The sequence below is a fragment of the Hypanus sabinus genome, chromosome 2, assembly GCF_030144855.1.
Source record: "Hypanus sabinus isolate sHypSab1 chromosome 2, sHypSab1.hap1, whole genome shotgun sequence".
Classification (NCBI taxonomy): Eukaryota; Metazoa; Chordata; class Chondrichthyes; order Myliobatiformes; family Dasyatidae; genus Hypanus; species Hypanus sabinus.
In genome coordinates, this window is record NC_082707.1 from 56,664,617 (window position 1) to 56,686,307 (window position 21,691).

The window sequence follows — 21,691 nt, forward strand, 5'->3', positions numbered from 1 at the left end:
GGAGCTATTTACCCATAGCTGGGGATCAAGTTCACAAGTACTAGGATGTGTCCACACACTGGTGGGCCTGCATGCTATGTGTGCAGGGGCCAGACCTCCTCCCTGTTCTCTGTAGTTCAGCCTGAGTCCAAAACAAGTTCAGCTTCCATGTGTCGCCAGTGAGGAGGCACTACATGAAGCTTGCTTTTGGAGAGGCTGTGTACTGGCAGCAAGAGACATACAGTATTAAGCTCTCCTTTTCACATGACTGTCAAAACGGTGGTGGTGATGCATCCTGTGTGGTGGTGTGGTGGTAGTGCTTGTCACTCTGACTTTCAGTATCCACTGCTGGCTAGTAATTTAATTACTGCACTACTATACCCATATAGTACAAATGTTACAAAGGCTCAAAGTTCAAAGTAGATATATAACACCATATATAACTCTTGAGATTCATTTTCTTGTGAGCACTCAACAAGCCTATAGAATAACAACTATAACAGCTTGCTTATTAGCAGGTACACCAATATTTTCTGTGGAAAAGTTATATGTAGACCTTATTCTACTGATTTTACTTATTTTGATGAGCTACATGTTTATAAGCATTACCACTTATGTTTTTTATATAGTAATCTGTGATGCCCTGTCCTTTGTTTACTTTAGATGCCTCAGAATGAGACAGTTTGTAAATATTGCGGGGTTAGTTATCTGATACATCATGAATTCAAGTTAATGGAAGAAAAACTAAAAGCAATGGAAGCAGAATTGGAGTTTTACCGTGGCAGTGTAGCCCGGGAAAAAACTCTGCAAAGAGAGCTTTGTTCAATAAATCAGTGCATGGAGCAACTGAAAAATGATAATCAAGAGAAGAAAGAAAGGTTGGTGCATAGTTTATTTTGAGTATCTTCTAATTTGCAAATAAGATAGTTGTGGCCTAACAATCCATGCCTTAGAATTGTATTGTTTTAATTTTTCCCTTTTTATATAAAGTTCCTTGATCCAGCAGATAAATCTGTACTCCTCACAATTGCCATCGGTGTTGCAGTTTATTTGGGAATGACAAATGGTAATTTTTATTGGATGACTTTGACTGCCTCTGCTTAATTCATTTTATACTTGTATGAAATATTTGGTAACTGACATTCCTCATCCAGGTTTGCAAAATTTGACCATTTGTTTGCACTGCATTTAAATAGGCATTCTGTTAGGGGAAGGGGTATTGCCTTTACAAAGTCACAAAGGTCAAAACTATTCTAAATGATATAAATAATATTTTAAAAAAATTACTCTGACTAGAAAACCACATAAGCCTTAGGTGTTTTCTGTTGATCATGAAATTATGCCTTTGCTAAAATCTACTTTCTGAACTTGAGAATTCAGTAAATATGGACTTGTTTTCCAGGGAAGGAAGCAGTCTGATGAGTGATCTAACAGGTATATAAAATTATTAGAGGCATTCAAAGAGTAGGTTATCAGAACCTTTTAAAAGCCCTCGAATTATTCAGCATGAAAACAGGCCCTTCAGCTCATCTCATCCATGTTAACTAGGGTGCTAGTCCCGTTTGCTTGTGTTCGGCCCATAGCCCTCAATATGTGTCTGAAAGTATTTTAAGAATAGTAATTTTAACCGCCTCTACCACTTCTTTTGGTATCTCACTCCATATACCCATCACTCTCTGTATGAAGTTGTTTTCAAGTGCCCTTTAAATCTTTCCCCTCTCAAACCTATACCTTCTAATTTTAGATTCTCCTACCTGGGAAAATGACTGTGACTGTTCACCTAATATATAACCCTTATAATTTTATATATTCTTAAAAGGTCACCTTTCAGCCTCCTATGCTCCAGTAAAATGACACCAGCTTATCCAGTCTCTCCTTTATAACTCAAGTCCTCCAATCCTGGCAACATCTTCCAGAGTGTTGATATCCTTCATATAGCTAGGTTAGCAGATCTGCACACAGTATTCCAAATGGGATCGTATACAGCCTTATACAACTGCAATATAATGTCTCAGCTCTTCTATTCAGTTCCCTAATTGTTGAGGGCAATCAAGTTAAACATCTACTTCACCACACTGTGTTAACTGTGTCACCATCCACAGTAAAACTGTGTCGTGACCTCCAGATCTGTGTTCAACAACACAATCCACGGCTCTGCCGTTTATTGTGTAATTTATGCTCTGACTTAATTCCCATAATACAACACTTTGCAATTGTCTGAGTTAAATTCCAAATGTCATTCATTTGCCTACTGTCCCAGTTGATCTAGATCTTTTTGTAATCTTAAATACCGACTAATATAGATAGCAAACATTTGTGGATCCAGCACTAACCTCTGTGATGCACTATTGGTGACAGGCCTCCAATCTGGAAAAAAGTGTTCTACACTATCACTCTGTGTTCCTACCTCCAAGCCAATTTTGTATCCAATCAGATAGTACACCCTGTCCTGCACGACCTTGTCAAAGGCCTTGCTAAAAGCTATGTAAATAATTTCTACTACATGTCCCTATTCAATCCACATGGTTATCTTTTCAAAGCACTCACTATTTTATCCTCCTGCTAGGGTCTATCAAGAGTTATGGAATTATGTGCATAGCAGGTATTAATATAAACACGAGCCAGTAATCAGAAAAAAACTGTTGAAATGTAAAGTACAAACAAATTTTGCAATTAAAAGGACAGTTATGGAAATAAACATTTAGTTAAATTATGTTACATTATCGTGACTGATTTACATTACAAACTAGACTTATTTTGTTAATTAGCTCATCAAATTTATTCATAAATATATTTGCTCTGTTTGCAGCAGTAATTTTGAATGTCTGCGTCCTCTGACCTCAAATTTTTAGGATATACATGTGATTACTTTCTTCCAGAAAAGGTCTTTGAACATTCAGTGGTGTCATGTAGTTCAATGGAATGATTTGTCAAACTCTTGCAGTAAACAGTGATCGTCTCAAGTAGAGAATTCCACAGGTTCTCTATGTGAAAAAATTCTTATCATCTGGCCCCTTAATTTGAAATAGCGAGCCCCATTTTAGACACTCCACTGAGAGAAACATTGATCTTCATCTTCTACATCTAGACCTGGAGATTGTTGTCTATTTTAATGATATCACCTTTTATTCTTCTAATCTCTAAAAAGCTGAGACCCAGTGTACTTAATTTCTCTTTGTACAACAAATCCAGCAAGCCAAGAATTAACCTACTGAACCTTTGAGGCACTGCCACTATTGCAAGTATATTCTCCTTTGTTTAGGCAGACTGGATTTGTATTCAGCCCTCCAACTTGTTCAAGCCTTTTCATTAAGGTCATGAGTGATCTTATTGATTCCTTAGTTACTCTAGATAAATTTCCACCCTCTTGCTGATCAGTAATTGGAGCAGGATCTTTCTGCCCTTGAATCCAAACCCCTTTGGAATATAGACAAATATGTTTTCTTCTTAATTGCTTGTTGTACATGCATGTTAATTCCCAGTTATTCATGAAAAAGGGCACACAGAACTGAAAGAATATCAACAGTTTTAAATAAGCTTTGTGTTGATAATTTTAAAGCTGTTAAAATATGAAATTTGATAATCCTCTCACTAATTGTATTTACTTCAGAAACTTGTTGTACTGCACTATGTTTTTTACATATGAATGGATGTTTTGGGCTACATGTAAATGAGAAAATACTTAATTTCATTGAGGCACAACCAAGATTCATTATTACTGACTTACTAGACATGAAATTTGTTGATATGCGGCAGCAGTAAGAGCCAGCCAGAAAATACTGTAAGTTATAAAGTAAATAAATAGAGCAAAAAAGGAATAACAAACTAGTTTTCATGAATTTGTGGACCATTCAGAACTCTAATGGTAGAGAGGAAGAAGCTGTACTGTTGAGTGTTAGTCTTCGAGTTCCTGTACCTCTTCTCTAGTGCTAGTAATGAGAAGAAGGCATGTTCCAGAAGTTGAGAGTCCTTAGCGATGGATGCTACCTTAAGATATGCCCTCTTGAGGATGACTTCAATGGTAGGAAGGGTTGTGTCTATGAGGAAGCTAGCTGAGTCTACAACCCTTTGCAGCCATTTGCATTCCTGTGTATTGGAGCCTTCATGCCAGGCTGTGCTCCTCTCTACTGTACATCTATAGAGGTTTGTAAGAATCTTTGATGACATACTAAGCCACCTCAAATTTATAATTAAGTAGAGCCGCTGGTGTGCCTTCTTCATGACTATATCAATGTGATGGGTCCAGAATATATCTTCATAGCGTATTAACACCCAGGAACTTTGCTCCCCCTTTCCAGTGCTGAATGCTCAATGATGACTGAAGTTTATCCTCCTGACTTCCCCTTCCTCAAGTCCATAATCAGGTCCTTGGTCTTGCTGATACTCAGTGTGAGGTGTACACTCAGAAGTGTAGATATCTCAGAGTATAAGTGTGTGTTTTAAATAATTAAATGAACATGTTTTAAGAAGAAAGACAAATCTTATAATTTAGTTGTATATTAGTTTTGATACTAGAGTCTTTTTCACTTTGAAACAATCAACAATATAATACATCCAACATAGTAATCTGATGGGACTGAAAGCTCATTTCTTACAGGATTATTTATCAATCTCGAGACAGAAGTTGTTTTATGGACTCCAGAGATCAGTAGACATTCAAATTATAAATTTTGCAAATTTTTGATACAATAACTATTCATGAAACTGTACATATAAAACTTATAAAGTATCAATGCTCATTGTATCATTAGATGTTCAGCTTTGGACACAATCCTCGCCAGTTGATATCCTAAGAAGAAAGGAAACTTCAACCAGACTCAGGAAAAATTCACTGAATTTTCTCTCTGATTGCTTAAATAACTCAAAGTCGCTGCAGAAAACTATTGAGTGTTCATTCATAAACAAGCGAAAGTCTGAAGATGCTGGAAATCTGAGCAACACCCAAAATGCTGGAGAAACTTATCAGGCCAGGCAGCATCTATGGAAAAAAGTAGAGTCGACATTTCAGGCTGAAACCCTTCACCAGGGTTGAAGAAAAAAAAGCTGAGGAGTAGATTTTAAAGGTGGGGGGAGGGGAGAGAGAAGCGCTAGGCGATAGGTGAAACTGGAAGGGGAGGAATGAAGCAATGAGCTAGGAAGTTGATTGGTGAAAGAGACAGAAGATCATGGAAGAAAGAAGAAAGTTGGGGGGGGGGGGGGGGGAAGGAGCACCAGAGGGAGGTGATGAAATTTCCAAGGAAATAATATGAGAGAGGAACAAGAAGATGGGAATGGTGAAGTGGGTGGGGGAGGTGGAGGCATTACTGGAAGTTTGAGAAATCAATGTTCATGCCATCGGGTTGGAAGCTACCCAAACAGAATATAAGATAGTGTCCCTCCAAACTAAGTATAGCTTTATCCCGGCAGCGGAGGAGGCCATAGATGGACATATCAGAATGGAAATGGGAAGTGGAATTAAAATGGGTGGTCCCACTTGTTCTGGGGCCCCCTTTGTTCTTTCTTCCATGGCCTTTTGTCTCTTTCAACAATCAACTTCCTAGCTCTTTGCTTCATCCCTCCCCCTCCAAGTTTCACCTATCGCTTGGTATTTGTCTCTCAAAGATGTACCAGGTAGGTTAATTGGTCATTGTAAATTTTCCTGTGATTAGATGAGGGGTAAACCAAGTTTGTCAGGTTTGCTGTATGGTGCAGCTCAAAGGGCAGTATCTCTAAATAAATAAAAATAAATATTTAAGTTTATTTAAAAAATTGCAGCCATTCTTTTTGTTCAAAATGTCTTTTCATCCTCTATTTCATTTACAGTTCTCATATTTTTCAGTTTGAACTTTTTGAATGGGCAACTTGCAGCTAAGCAGAAAGAACTGGAAGACGCATTTCTGAAAATGGATGGTGTTTCAGACCAGCTAATAGAAGCACAGAGCCAACTAAAACTGTACAGGTAAGGAAATCAGTAAAACTGCATGTAGTTATTGAAATATTGGAAATTAAAACATCATTGAAATCCGCAGTATAATTATGTTGCTTGGAAAATCTTTGGCATGTGAATAATTCATCAGGGTAGCATGATAGAAATAAAGGCAGCAGATGGTTAACAACTGTTTGACTGTTTTGAATCTTTCAAACAATTATAATGTCCCAGCAAGCATGCAAATTCTTTTGGTTTACAGTGTATAGAGAGGATCAATCAACAGGTGACACATTGCCTGTTTATAGCGTCAGCACAAATAATTAAAGATAGCAGTTTCCTTCACAAAGGCAAAATCATTGTGTGAGTTCATGGACATGCTGTATTTTTGTTGTATTGACACAGGCTGTATTTTTACTTTGAAGATATCCAGATTGAGGTTTGTTTAAATTGGAAGTGATGAATTCCTTTAGACTGACTATTTGAACCCATTGCATTTATGTCATTGAGTTTAAATTAGCACCACATTAAAATCTGGCATGAGTAAATTAACAGAAAGGAATTGTCTTTGATGTAAATCAATATCACACTTCACAGAGAAAGAGCAAAGCAGCAAGGGCACGTTGTGGAGAAAGCAGACACTTTCCTTCAAGGAATAAGGACTGAGCTGGCCATGCTGAAGGAAGATGTAAGGGACAATTTGATGTTATGGGACCCTTTCAGCAAATCATTGGCACAATGTCTGAAGGTTGCCAACAGTTCCATACAGATGGGTGAGTGTAATGCTGTTGTTGATTCAAAATGATTTAAAAAAAAGGTTCATGGACTACTAACAACTTTCAGTAAATAGAAAGCATTTTATACACACCATATTTCATTAGTGAAATTAATTAAACAAAACTTGGACACAAAATGATCATTTTGGATTGGAAAATATACCCTTGGGAGTTGTTTGTGCATATGCTGGATTTAATCACTTTTCTTCAATTGGGCAATGTGATAATGTTTTTGTTATTGAAACTGCAAAGAGTATGTTGGGCAGCCAAAAATAAATGGACTGCACAGGGAAGAGAAAAAGAAAAAAACATCAAGTTGTAGCTTCAAAAAGGATGCAGTGGTAGTAGGAGATTCCATAAATAGAGGAGCAGATAGGAGGATCTGTGGACATAATACAGAGACCCAGATAGTAGGGTTAGGGATGTCTAAAGGGAGAGGATGAAGAGCCAGATGTCTTGTACCAATAACAGAGGAAAGAAAAGAGAGAAGGTCCTAAAGAGAGAATTTAGAGAGCTAGATAGAAATCTGAAAAGCAGGCCATCCATAGTAACCACCTCTGAATTGCTGCTTGTGCTGTGCGCCAGTGAGGGAAAGAATAGGATAATTTAGCAGATGAATGTGTGGCTGAGGAGCTGGTGTATGGGGCAGGATTTCAGATTTCTGGATCATTGGGATCTCTTCTGGGGAAGGTATAACAAAGACAGGCTACACCTGAACCTGAGGGGGACCAATATCCTTGCAGGCAGGTTTGCTAGAGCTATTGAAGAGGGTTTAAACTAATTTGGCAGGGGGATGCAAGCGAGAGTGATAGAGTTGAGGATAGGCATGTTGGTTTACAAGCAGACATAGTGTTTAGTGAGACTGCAGTCAGTGGGATAGATTGCAGTGTAAAGGGAGAACAAATTTGAAAAGGGTGATTGACACAGGATTGAAGGTTTTATATTTGAATGCATGCAGTATACACAACAAGGTAGATGATCTTGTAGCACAGTTAAAGATTGGCAGGTATGATGTTGTGGCTGAGTTATGGCTGAAAGACAATTGTAGTTGGGAGTTTAATATCCAATGTTATGCAATCTTTCGAAAGGACAGGTAGGTAGTCAGAGGAGGAGGAGTGGCTCTCCTGATAAAAACTGAAATCAACTCTTTAAAAAGAGGTGAAATAGGTTTGGAAGATGTAGAATCCTTGTGGGAAGAGTTAAGAAACTGCAAGGGTAAGAAGAATCTGATAGGAATTATTTACAGGCCTCTGAACAATAGCTAGGATGTGGTCTTCAAGTTACAGTGGGAGATAGAAAAAGCCTGTTAAAAAGGCAATGTTACATTAGCCATGGGGGATTTCAATATGCAGATTGATTGGAAAAATCAAGTTGACACTGGATCCCAAAAAAGAGGATATGTGGGTTGCCTCTGAGATTGCTTATTGGAGCACCTTGTGGTTGAGCCTACTAGGGGATCAGCAATTCTGGATTAGGTGTTGTGTAATGAAGCGGATATAATTAAGGAGCTTAAGGTAAAGGAACCTTTAGGAAACAGTGATCATAATATTATGGAATTCACCCTGCAATTTGAGAGGGAGAAACTAAAGTCAGATATATTGGTTTTACAGTGGAGTAAAGAGAATTACAGAAGCATGAGAGAGGGGCTGGCCAAAGTTGATTGGAAGGTGACACAGGGATGATGGTAGAGCAGCAAAGGCTGGAGTTTCTGGAAGCAATTTGGAAGGCATAGGGTAGATACATCCCAAAGAAGAAGAAGCATTCTAAAGGCAGGATGACAAGTGAAGTCAAAGTAATATAAAAGCAAGAGACAGGGCGTATAATATATAAATAATTAGAGAGAAGTTAGACAATTGGGGAATTTTTAACAACCAACAGGAATCAACTAAAAAAAAACATAAAGAAAAAGATGAAATATGAAGGTAAGCTAGCCAATAACATCAAAAAAGATACCAAATGATTTTTCAGATATATAAAGAATAAGAGAGGTGAGAGTAGATATTGAACCACTGGAAAATGACGGTGGACAGATAGTAACATGGGACAAGGAAATGGTAGACGAGGTGAATAAGTATTTTGCATTAATTTTCACTGTTGAAGACACCAGCAATATGCCAGAAGTTCGAGAGTTGTCAAGGGGCTGAAGGGAGATGGTGCTTAGGAAACTGAATGGTCTGAAGGTAGGTAAGTCACCTGGACCTAACTTACTACACCCCAGAGTTCTAGAAGAAGTAGCTGAAGAGATTGTGGAAGCATTCAAAACGATCTTTCAAGAATCAGTAGATTCTGGCATGGTTCTGGAGGACAGGAAAATTGCAAATGTAACTCCATTCTTCAAGAAGAGAGAGAGGCAGCAGAAAGGAAATTATAGGCCAGCTAGCTTGACACAGTGGTTGGGAAGATGTTGGAGTCAATCATTAAGGATGTGGTTTTGGGGTACTTGGAGGCATATAACAAAATAGGGAAAGTCATCATGCTTTCCTTAAGAGAAATCTTGCCTGACAAATCTGTTGGAATTCTTCAAAGAAATAACAAGCAGGATGGACAAAGGAGAATCAATGGGTGTTGTGTACTTGGATTTTTAGAAGACCTTTGATGAGGTGCAACTCATACGGCTGCTAAACAAGTTAAGAGCCCAGAATATTACAGGAAAGATACTAGCATGTATACTTGCTGATTGGCAGGAGGCAAAGACTGGTGTCCACAGGGCTCTGTGTTGGGATTGTTTCTTTTTATGTTGTATGTCAATGATTTGGATGATGAAATTGATGGCTTTTTGGTCACATCTGTGGAAGATATGAAGATAGTTTGAAGGGCAGGTAGTTTTGAGGAAGTAGAGAGGTTGCAGAAGAACTTAGACAGATTAGGAGAATGAGCAAGGAGATGGCAGAAGCAATACGGTGTCTGGAAGTATATGGTCATACAGTTTGGTAGAAGGTATAAAGGTATAGACTATTTTTGAATGGACAAAATTCAAAAATCCAAGGTGCAAAGGGATTCTGGAATCCTCGTGCAGGATTCCCTAAAGGTTAATTTGCAGGTTGAATCGGTGGTGAGGAAGGTGAATGCAATGTTAGCATTCATTTCATTTCAAGAGGACTAGAATATAAAAACAAGGATGTAAATGATAAAAGCAAGACCACAATCTGTGTGGATTGGTGATAACATCTCCTCCTCGCTGACAAACAACACTGGTGCACCTCAGGGGTGTGTGCTTAATCTACTGCTCTATTCTCTATATACTCATGACTGTGTGGCTAGGCATAGCTCAAATATCATCTGTAACTTTGCTGATGATACAACCATTGTTGGTAGAATCTCAGGTGGTGACGAGAGGGTGTACAGAAAGGAGATATGTCAACTAGTGGAGCAGTGTTGCAGCAACAACCTGGCACTCAATGTCAGTAAGACAAAAGAGCTGATTGTGGACTTCTGGAAGGGTCGGACGAAGGAACACATTCCAATCCACATAGAGGGATCAGAAGTGGAGAGCGTGAGCAGTTTCAAGTTCCTGGGTGTCAAGATCTCTGAGGATTTAACCTGGTCCCAACATATTGATGCAGTTATAAAGAAGGCAAGGCAGCGGCTATACTTTATTAGGAGTTTGAAGAGATTTGGTATGTCAACAAATACACTCAAAAACTTGTATTTATGTACCATGGAGAGTATTCTGACAGGCTGCATCACTGTCTGGTATGGGGGTGGGGGGCTACTGCACAGGACTGAAAGAAGCTGCAGAGGGTTGCAATTTTAGTCAGTTCCATCTTGGGTACTTGCCTACAAAGTTCTCAGGGAGTGGTGTCCCAGAAAGGCAGCGTCCATTATTAATAACCTCCAGCACCCAGGGCATGCCCTTTTCTCACAGTTACTATCAGATAGGAGGTACAGAAGCCTGAAGGCACACACTCAGCGATTCAGGAACAGTTTCTTCCCCTCTGTCATCCGATTCCTAAATGGACATTGAACCCTTGTACACTATCTCACTTTTTTTTAATATATAGTATTACTGTTTTTTGTATGATTTTTAATCTGTTCAATATACATATACTGTATAAAGTATACTGAATAAGATTTATTTATTATTATTATTTTATTTTTTTCTTCTATATTATATATTGCATTGGCCTGCTGCTACGAAGTTAACAAATTTCACATCACATGCCAATGATAATAAACCTGATTCTGATTCTAATGTTGAGTTCTTATAAGTCACTGGTGAAGTCTTATTTGGAGAATTGTGAGCAGTTTTGGACCTTCTATTTAAGAAAGGATGTGCTGACATTAGAGAAAGTTCAGAGGAGGTTCACATGAATGATTCTGGGAATTAAAGTGTTATCATATGAGCAGCATCTCTAGGCTCTGGGCTGTATGATGGAATTTAGAAGAATGAGGCGGGATGTCATTGAAACCTATTGAATGTTGAAAGGCCTAGTTAGAGTGGATGTGAAGAGGATGTTTCTTTTGGTGGGGGAGTCTAGGACTAGAGGGTACAGCCTCAAAATAGAGAGATGTCCATTTAGAACAGAGAGGAGGAGGAATTTCTGAAGCCAGAGAGTGGTAAATGTGGGAACACGTTGCCACAGTTGGCTGTAGAGGCTAGGTCACTGGGTGCATTTAAAGTGGAGGTTGATAGGTTTTTGATTAGTCAGGGCATCAATGGTCATGGGACAAGGTAGGAGAATAACATTAAGAGGGAAATAGATCAGCAATGTTGAAATGGCAGAGCAGACTCACTTTTTGTCCCTTTTCCCTCTGGGAGAAGGTTCAGGAGCTTGAAGATTTGTACGGCTAGATTTGGGAACAGCTTCTTTGCAACTGTGATAAGACTGCTGAACGGATCCTGACCCGGATCTGAGCCGTACCTTCCAAATATCCGGACCTGACTTGCAGTATCCTACTTTCCCTTTTCTATTTTCTAATTATGATTTATAATTTAAATTTTTATTATATTTACTTGTATTAGTACTTCAGGGAGCGCAAAGTGCAGAATCAAATGTCGCTGTGATGTTTGTACACTCTAGTATTAATTGTTTGGTGACAATAAAGTAAAGACTCAATGGGCCAAATGCACTAATTCTGTTTCTGTGTCTTGTGAAAAATTAGCAGGAGACAAGTGTTATGTTTTGTAACTTAAAAACATTAAATCAATTCAAACGAAGATGCGGGGAGTCGGGGAATAAGGATGTAGTTCAAATTTACTTTAAGGGAGGCTTGCACATATTATGTGGTAATGTGATTAATGTGTTTTTACATAAAACCCATGAATTATTTAAAGGAACATGAATGCTAAATCAAACAACATATATAACAACAATACTGAAATTTTATTGTATTATAAAGTTCACAACAACCAGGCTTGATTTTAGAATAGCATCTACACTTGTACTATGGCAGAAAGCTATGTAGCAGGCACTGTAAGGCTGCATTGGCACTCTGTGTTACCTGGATGACATCATTATTGCCATAGCGAATGACAAAGAACATCTCCAAATTCTCAAAGCAGTGTTAAAAAGATTAGAATATTATGGGCTCAGAGCACGACGTGACAATTGTGAACTCTTTAAACCATGCATTAGTTATTGTAACACCATTGATGCACAAAGATTGCACAAATGTGCTGAGAAAATTCAAGCAGTGGTGAATAACCCAAGGCCATAGGATATGTCACAAATGCAGTCCTTTTTAGGTTTTGTCAATTGCTATTCCAGGTTTTTGCCAAACTTGGCTACTGTGCTCCACCCTTGAACTCATTACTACGGATTGGGAAGAAATTCCAGTGGACAAAGCAGCGTGAGGTTGCTTTCCAAAAGACAAAGGAAATGATGACATTAGATGCTGTACTCATGTTATGATCCATATCATCCAGTGAAGCTTGACTGTGGCACCTCACCTGATGGTATAGATGTAGTCATGTCACATGATATGAGTGATGGAACTGAACACCCTATAGCCTTTACAACATGTTCCCTTACCACTGAAGACAAAAGTTATGCACAGATTGATAGAGAGGCCTTGAGTCTAGTTTAGGGTGTAAAACATTTCACCCAGTACCTGTTTACCCTCATTACTGATCATCAACCATTGGTGTCCATTTTCAATCCACAGAAGGGTATTCCACTAACAGCAGCAGCACAAATGTAAAGATGGACTTTTTTTCTTGGAGGACACAATTACAAGATCAAATTACAATTACAAGAGGATGACTAATGATGGAAATGATGATGAATTGCCCCATTTACCCTTGGAAAGGAAATAACTGAAAAGGTTACAAAATACGACAGTCCTCTTGAATGTATTCTCTCGTGTGCAAACCAAAAATTTCCTTATTATGGCAGACAAATCCAAAGGAAAACCAGTAAAGACCCCGCACTGTCTAAGGTCTACATGGTAACACAAATTGGCTGGAATGTGCAGTGAAAATTCCAGTTCTCCCATTTTTACCAGTGCTGGGAGGAACTTGCTCTTGATGGGGTTGCCTGGGATGGATCAGCAGATCGAGCAGCTTGCCATGCACTGTCGGGATGCCAACACATACAGACAATGCCAAGTGCAGTGCCTCTCCATCCCTGGGAATGGCTTGTATTGCTCTTGAAGAGGATTCATGTGGATTTTTGCTGGACCATTCATGGGCACAGATTTCTTGGTAGTAGTGGATGCAGCTGTATAGTGACCAGAAGTATTCTCAATAACCTCCGCGACAAGCCTTGCACATGGTTGATATGTTGAGAAGCCTCTTCTCAAGGACTGGTGTCCCAGAACACTTAGCCAGTGACAATAGATCACAGTTTGTTGTGAAACAATTTCAGTCATTCCTGAAGATGAATGGAAAAAGATTTTTACATCTGTATTGTACCAATCAACTACAAATGGCTTGGCAGAAAGGTTTGTCTAGAGTCTAAAGAATACACTGTGAGCAATGTCAGCAAAACACACTAAGTCCGAGGCTTGCCAATTTCCTCCATATATATTGCAACACAGCAACTCACCAGCTGTGCTGTTCCTTGTGCTCACACTTGGATGTCCTCAAACCCAATCTCAGGAGTATGCAGAAGAAACAGCTGAGACAAGCAGCTCCTCAACATAGGAGGTTCAGTATTTTAGTCCTGGATAAGCAGTCCTATCGAGGGACTTGAGAGGTGATTAAAAGTGCGTACTTGGAAAGATTTAAGGAGAGAACTGGACCACTCTCCTACACAGTGGCGATTGTGTCTGATGTCATCTGGAGACAACATATTGATCAGTTGAGGAGGGCAGAGTTGAGATGCATTCTATATTGAGTTGGAGTTTATAGCTAAGCCGGGAGGTGGGTAATGTGTTTAGTATTTCAGTAAAATTTGAATAATATTGTAAATATATTTGATGAAAGTTGGTTTATATATAGGAAGTAAGTGAATGGCATATGTGATTTCACCACCATGTCATATGTGAGCACCTCAGTAAAGAAAAAGAAATGAAGGACACACATCCTGGCACCTGTGTTTTTCCTTCAATTAGTTTTAGAGGTACAAGCTATAACGGTCAACTCACATGAAAAGCGTGAGGGTTTTGGTCAGTATTTCTCATCGGTTTCTCCTTTGGGGAAGCTAAAGAATTTAGACAAATGAGTTATTATATCTTGGACTATATATGAATGACCATAAAGAAGTATTGATGGCCTTAACACAGTGTCAGTGCTGCTAATGCAAAAAGACTAAATAAGCTCTTCAAAAAGGCTGGATCCATCTTTGGCTACAACCCGGACTCTTTTGAGTTAGTGGTGGAGAGGAGGTCAATAAACAAACTGTTATTCATTATAGACAATCAGGTAATCCTCTCCCTGATCTACTGAATAATCAGGGGAGCACCCTTTTGAACAGATTCATTCAGTTCTGCTGTCACAAGGATTGTTACAGAAAATCTTTCCTAGCAACTGCAATAAGCATATACAACAGTTCATCTCTATATGACAGGAGAACATACATCATAGTATGATAGTCTGTTTATTATTTCATACATTATTATTGCACAGTATTGCACATTGCTAAATTATTACTGTGTATATTATTCTATACTTTATTATTAGTTAATATCATTATATTTATTATTATTGCTCAGTATGTTTTAAAATGTTGCTGTAATGAAATAATTCCCCACTTGGAATCATCAAAGTACTTATTATTATTATTATTATTAAAGTCAATTCTCAGGGCCTGTTTAAGTACATCTTCAGACCTTGCAGTAAGATAGGAAAGAATTTGTGGTGGCCTTTGCAGAGGTATTTGCATCATGGGTGCAATGGGAAAAGTTCCAGAAGACTGGAATGTGGCTAATGTTATATTGTTAATTAAGGGCAGCAGACACAAGTCGGGAAACAATAAGCCAATAAGTCTAAGAGCAGTGGCGGCCTAGACTTACTGGAGGTAATTCTAAGGGACAGGATCTACCAATATTTGATAGAGAAGGAATGATAACAAAAGTCAGCATGGTTTTATGCATGTGAAATAGTGTCTCACAAATCTGTTAAGAATTTTTTTGAAGTAGTATCCAAGAGGATAGATGAGGATAGGGTCGCCTAAAAAAATTAATCACATGGGATCCAAGAAGATTGGTAGGATGCAGAGAGTAATGATGTAAGATTGGTTATCGGACTGGTGGCCTGTGACTACTAGTGTGCTAGAATGTTCAGGAACTATTTTTGCTCCAAAGAGTGCTCAGTTGTCTGGAATTTGGTTTGAAGGACTTCAGTATAAAAATCCTTTCATATTTAAAAATGATGATGGGTATTTGATGAAAAGTATCCTCTGGAGCTTGGATGTTTAAACTGTCCTGTTTGGCCAACAAAGATATTATGAGCCCAATGCTGTGCCAAAAATTTATATAATTCCATTTCATTGATTCAGGGTTGACTAACAAAATTCCTTTCTGCATAAAGTTTATCAATCTTCATTTACTGTCTGGATCTCTGTATTGCTAGTTATTAATTTTATCCAGAAAAACAGAAAATGTGAAATGCTCTCAGAAACATTCATTGCAAAATTTGGCCCCTTCCATTGCTAGGAAGCAGTTTAAGGTTATGATGATCTTGATACAGGCTGAACCAACCAGATCTGCTTAGAGATTCAGATAAGTGCTACTTGATCTGTAGACATGGATCACTGTGCAGAATAATAAAGTTTGGATAGTTTGGAGGAGACTGCTGCTGTGAGTACTGTAGATGATGAAATATTAAGTAATTAATTTATTTAGTTATACGGTGTGAAGTAGGCCCTTCTGGCCCTTTGAGATATGCCGCCCCAGCAATCCCTGCTAAATCTGATTAACCCTAGCCTAATCACAGGACAATTTACAATGATCATTTAATTTAGCTGGTACGTCTTTGGACTGTGGGAGGAAACTTGAAAATATCCTTGCATTCCAGGGGAGGACATACGGTTTTCAGACAGTGTTCTGGAATGCCCCAAGTTGTAAAGGTGTCATGCTAACTGCAACATTATTGTGGTGCCTGGTAGTCTAATAATAGCAAATAATCCTTAATATTTGAAAATCCATGTACTTTTACATATGTATTATGAATGTTATGAAGTATTTTCTGATTTTAGTTTAGTTTTTAGTTTCCTACTATGGTTGATGTTAATAGTAGGATATTGAATATAGTTATTGTAGTAATCACAAGCAAGAGAAATTCTGCAGGTTCTGGAAGTCTGAGCAACACACACAAAATGCTGGAGGAACTCAGCAGGCCAGGCAGCATTTTGTGTGTGTTATTGTAGTAACATAGGTTTTCATAAATAAAATGGTGTGAAGTGTTTTATGTTTAAGAAAAACCATAACAACTCATTTATTGTACTCCATACACTGAATACAAAGTGCAGTAAAAGAACTTCACGAAATTATATCATCATGTCAGAGCAGCCTCTTAAAGTGAGCTCCAACTCAATGTTGGTGGCTGTGAATTATGTACATTTCCACCAGTTATATTACCTTACAGTAATAATCCCCAATGAACAGTCCACCACTGAACATCAGATTAGACAGTTACAGATGTCATTTTTTTTCCAAGATCTTCCCTCCATAGTCTCCAGACTTGTGAGTTCCAATCATTTTCCTGTTTTTGAGTTCCAACAAACCCACTTTCACCATAGATTCCAATCCCTTTGTACTTCCTTCACATGCCAAGGCGATGCAATATCTCTTCATTTTTTACACAGCCAGAGGCCAAACAAGCCTGCTTCCACCACCAATCTTGTTTCAATTCTTTTTAGCCCATCTTTCTTAACTTTTTTTTATTGCATTGATGGCTGTGTGGTTCTTCTTCCTGCAATCATATGGAACATTTCACTACCTTTACCACTAGTTTCGAGACTTCTGGCATGAAATGTGATCCGTTTCTGATTGTTCACTTTCTTGACAACTGCATTTCATGGTAGTTTAGCTACCATATCTATTATAACCCCACACACAATCACAATCACATGTGTCAACTACAACTCTGCCCAACCTGCATTCTCTAAGAATTCCATTCTATTCTATCCCCTACTTCTATTGTATCTGCTTTGATGATGTATTTCCAAACATCTGTACATTTAGGGAGTCTTTAGCTTTCCTGACAGTGAGTTTCCCTTCACTCCAGTTGACAGAGCTCTTAAATGTGTCTTCTTTACTTTTAGCAATTCTGCTCTTACCTCTTTTCCTTCCACCAACATAATAAGACTGTTAAGACTCCACATTCAATGGATTCAATGCATACCATCCCCAACAAGATTCCATCACTTTACGTACTTTTCCCTTTCACCTCCACTATCCACTCCTCCTGGCTATCACCCTTCCCTCTCCCCCTTCCCTCTCTCCCCCCTCTCACCCCCTCCCCCTCTCTCACTCTCCCCTCTCTTCTCCACCTTTGAGCTACGCCACCCCAGCAGACCTCAAAAACCCTGATTAATCCTTACCTAATTATAGAACAATTTACAATGACCAATTACATCTTTGGACTGTGGGTGGAAACCAGTGCATCAGGGGAGAACGTAGAGACACTTCACAGAACAGCACTGGAGTTGAATTCCAAACTCCAGAAAGCTCCAAGCTGTAACAGCATCACAGTAACTTCTACACTACTGTGGCGCCCACAGTAATTACTGTGGCAGTTGTCCCTTTTACCTTTTCTCTTCCCATCATCCAGCAAAACAATCAGTCCTTGCAGGTGAAAAAGTAATTTACCTGCATTCCTTTCTCTTTAGTGTATTGCATTCATTGATCATCATATATCTCCCCTGTATGACCAAACATAGACAGGGTAATCCTTCTGCAGAACACCTGTGTTCAGTGTGCAGAAGTGACTTACAGCTATTTGTTTGTATGCCACTTCCACAATGATCTCTCTATCTTTAGCCTCTTTCATTGCTCCAGCCATGCTCAATGTAAGCTTGGCTCATTTCTCTGGGTACTTTATTTACTTCAAGACTTAATAATGAATTTACTAATTCTCTCTTCACAAATATTGCTGTACTTTTCTATCTTCGCTTGTTTCTTGTTCTCTTCTTTTCCTGGTAGCAGTTAGTTTTCAAAGTAATCACTTGAAATGCAACGTCTTCCATTTCACCATGAAATTATACAAATAATTCTTTCCAACTGAAGTAGCAATTCATTTTCACATCTAGTTTTGTGTACCATATTTGATGTTTATAATGAAACCTCATATTTATTGGAGAAACCAATACATATCGGGTGACTGCTCCAGCCAGTGAAAGCCTCTCATAATCTACTCGTCAAGCTCCCTTTGGATCTGATCCTTATATGTCCTATCTATTTCAATATTTGCCTAATTTTCTCTTAAATATAGTGCTTGTGTCTGACCTTACCAACAAGTTTCAGATATCAACCAATATATATTGCAAAAAAAAATTTCCTCAAGTCCCCTTTAAAAACCTTATCTCTATGCCTTCCTTATCCCTCTTATCATTAACGATACTGATTGTCTATCCTGTTTTACAATTTTATTTACCTCTATCTGTTCACTTCTCAGCCTCCTTCAGTCCAGTGAAAACAAACCAACTATTCAAAATAATCTCTCCCCCTAACTGGAGTTCTCCAAGCCAAGTAGCATCCTGGTCAATTCACTCTGCACTCTCTTCAACCACAGTAGCATAGCGGTTAGTGCAATGGCATTACAGCTCAGAGTGTCAGAGTTCAGATTTCAATTCTGATGTCATCTGTAGGGAGTCTGTACATCCTTCCTGTGGAATGCATGGATTTTCTCCACATGCTTCGGTTTCCTCCCACAGTCTGAAGACATGCCAGTTAGTAGGTTAATTGGTCGTTGTTAAATTTTCCTGTGATTAAGCTAGGGTTAAAGGCTAGGCTAAGAATGGAAAGACCTATTCTGCACTATATCTCTAAATTTAAAAAAAATACATTTGCGAGTTGCATTGAAAAGCTTCCATAGAACCATAGAACATTAGCCTCAGTGGAAAAAGCCTGCTTGTATTCACTCTATCTATACCCATCATAATTTTATATACCTCTATCAAATCTCCCCTCTCTCTTCCAAGCTCCAGGGATTAAAGTCCTAACCTATTCAAACTTCCCCTGTAAGTTAAACATTCCTTTTGTAATGTGTTGCTGAAATTAACATTGCTGGTTACAGCACAATGTCCATTTCTTAACAAAATGCAGGTATACAATATAATATAAATCGGTTGAGTAAGTGAGTGAAAACTCGGTAAAGGAGTTTAATGTAGAAAAATATGAAGTCATATATTTCGTAGAGAACTCAAAAGACAGACTACTATCTAAATGGATAGAAAGTGCAACTAAGTGCCACATGCTTGCCAGAGTTGGTATAGCAGGATAGTTGGAATGAATATGTGGCTTGAGCAGACATAACTAGTGAAGAAGAAAGTTAAGAGTGGAGTGCATAATAGTAAAAATCAAAAATCGCATAGGTCACTAGATTCTAAAAGGACAATGAGTATAAGGGCCACTTTATCTAAATGCCCATAGTATTAGAAACAAGGTTAGTGAACTTGTGGCACAGATCAGTACCAAGGCATATGATTTAGTGGCCATTACAGAAACTTGGTTGCAAGGTGGAGATTACTGGGAATTAAATATCCAAGGGTATCAGGTAATACGGAAAGATAGGCAGCAAGGCAGAGGAGGTGGGGTGGCGCTCTTGATTAGGGATGAGATCAGGGCGATTGAGAGAGATGATATGAGATCTACAGAGAAGAATGTTGAGTCCATCTGCGTAGAGATTAAGAATAGTAAAGGGAAAAAAATCACTGGTGGGTGTTGTCTATAGGCCATCTAATAAAAAATTTGCAGTGGCAGAGGCGATTAACCAAGAAATAACTGAGGCTTGTAAGAACAGAATGACGGTTGTCATGGGGATTTTAACTTCCACATAGATTGGGTGAATCAGGTTGGTCAAGGAAGTCTTGAGGAGGACTTCATAGAATGCATCCGTGATGGCTTTCTTGAGCAGCATGTTAGCGAACCTAGAAGGTAAAATATTATCTTAGATCTAGTCCTGTTCAATGAGACAGGTAAGATTAGCGATTTTGTAGTCAGGGATCATCTTGGAAAGAGTGATCATAGTAAGATTGAATTTCGCATTCAGATGGAGGATGAAATAGATCTAAAATTAGAGTATTATGCTTGAACAAGGGAGACTACAACGGGATGAGGGAGGAGTTGGCTAATGTAGATTGGGAGCACAGGTTATTTGGTAGGACAGTTCAGGAACAGTAGAATACTTTCAAAGAGATTTTTCACAGTGCTCAACAAAAGTATATTGCAGTCAAAAGTAAGGACAGTAAGTGTGGGATGAGCCAGCCTTGGATAACTAAGGAAATAAAAGATAGTATCAAATTAAAAGCTCATGTGTACAAAGTCACAAAGAGTAGTGGATGACTGAAGGATTGGGAAAACTTTAAAAAACAACAGAGAATGACTAAACAAGAAATAAGGAAAGGGAAGATAGAGTATGAAAGTAAATTAGCACAAAACAAAAACAGAAAGCAAAAGTTTTTATAAATATATAAAGTGGAAGAGGGTGGCTAAAGTCAACATAGAAGACTGGAAGACTAGAAGGTGAAATTGATATTGGGTGATAAGGAAATGGCTGAGGAACTGAACAACTATTTTGTGTCCATCTTCACGGTGGAGGATGCATCTAATATACCAAAGAAGGATGTTATGGACGAAATGGGAGGTGAGGACCTTGATAAAATTACTGTCACTAAAGAGAAAGTGATGAGCAAACTAGAGGGCCTGAAGGTAGATAAGTCCCCTGGTCCTAATAGATGCATCCCAGGGTGCTGAACGAATTGGCAGAGGTTATAGTAGATGTGTTGGTAATCATTTATCAAAACTCTCTAGACTCTGGGCAGGTCCTGGCAGATTGGAAGATAGCAAATGTCATGCCACTTTTTAAAAAAGGATGTAGGCAAAAGACAGGCAACTATAGGCCAGTTAGCTTAACGTCTGTAGTCGGGAAAATGCTTGAAGCTGTCATTAAGGAAGAAATAACGAAACATCTAGAAAGGAGTGGTTCCCTTAGACAGACGCAGCATGGATTCAGAAAGGGTAGGTCCTGTTTGACGAACTTACTGGAGTTCTTTGAGGACATAATGAGTGCAGTGGATAGAGGGAAACAGATGAATGTTGTCTACTTGGATTTCCAGAAGGTGTTCGATAAGGTGTTGCATAAGAGACTTATAAATAAGATGCAGATGCATGGAGTTGGAGGAAGTGTATTGGCATGGATAGTGGATTGACTAACCAACAGAAGGCAGAGAGTTGGTGTAAATGGGTGTTTTTCCAGTTGGCAGTCAGTGGTGAGTGGGGTGCTGTTGTGGTTGGTGATGGGCCTGCAGCTGTTTACCATTTACATTGATGATTTGGAAGAGGGGACTGACTGTAGCGTAGCAAAATTTGCGATGACACTAAACTGAGTGGAAAAGCAAATTGTGCAGAGGATGTGGAGAGTCTGCAAAGGGATATAGATAGGTTAAGTGAGTGGGCCAAAGTCTGGCAGATGGAATACAACATTGGT

The 21,691-nt window shown here is 38.7% G+C and overlaps 1 protein-coding gene across 3 annotated transcripts in view; it reads left to right on the forward strand.

The window, feature by feature from the left end:
• Nucleotides 1-21,691, forward strand: part of lekr1 (leucine, glutamate and lysine rich 1) — a 192,189-nt gene that overhangs the window by 56,145 nt on the left and 114,353 nt on the right. For all 3 annotated transcript variants that reach the window (XM_059946508.1, XM_059946527.1, XM_059946518.1), the window contains exons 4-6: nucleotides 643-857; nucleotides 5,798-5,917; nucleotides 6,482-6,657. In XM_059946508.1, the coding sequence (XP_059802491.1) occupies nucleotides 643-857; nucleotides 5,798-5,917; nucleotides 6,482-6,657 (511 nt within the window). The remainder of the gene's footprint in view (nucleotides 1-642; nucleotides 858-5,797; nucleotides 5,918-6,481; nucleotides 6,658-21,691) is intronic.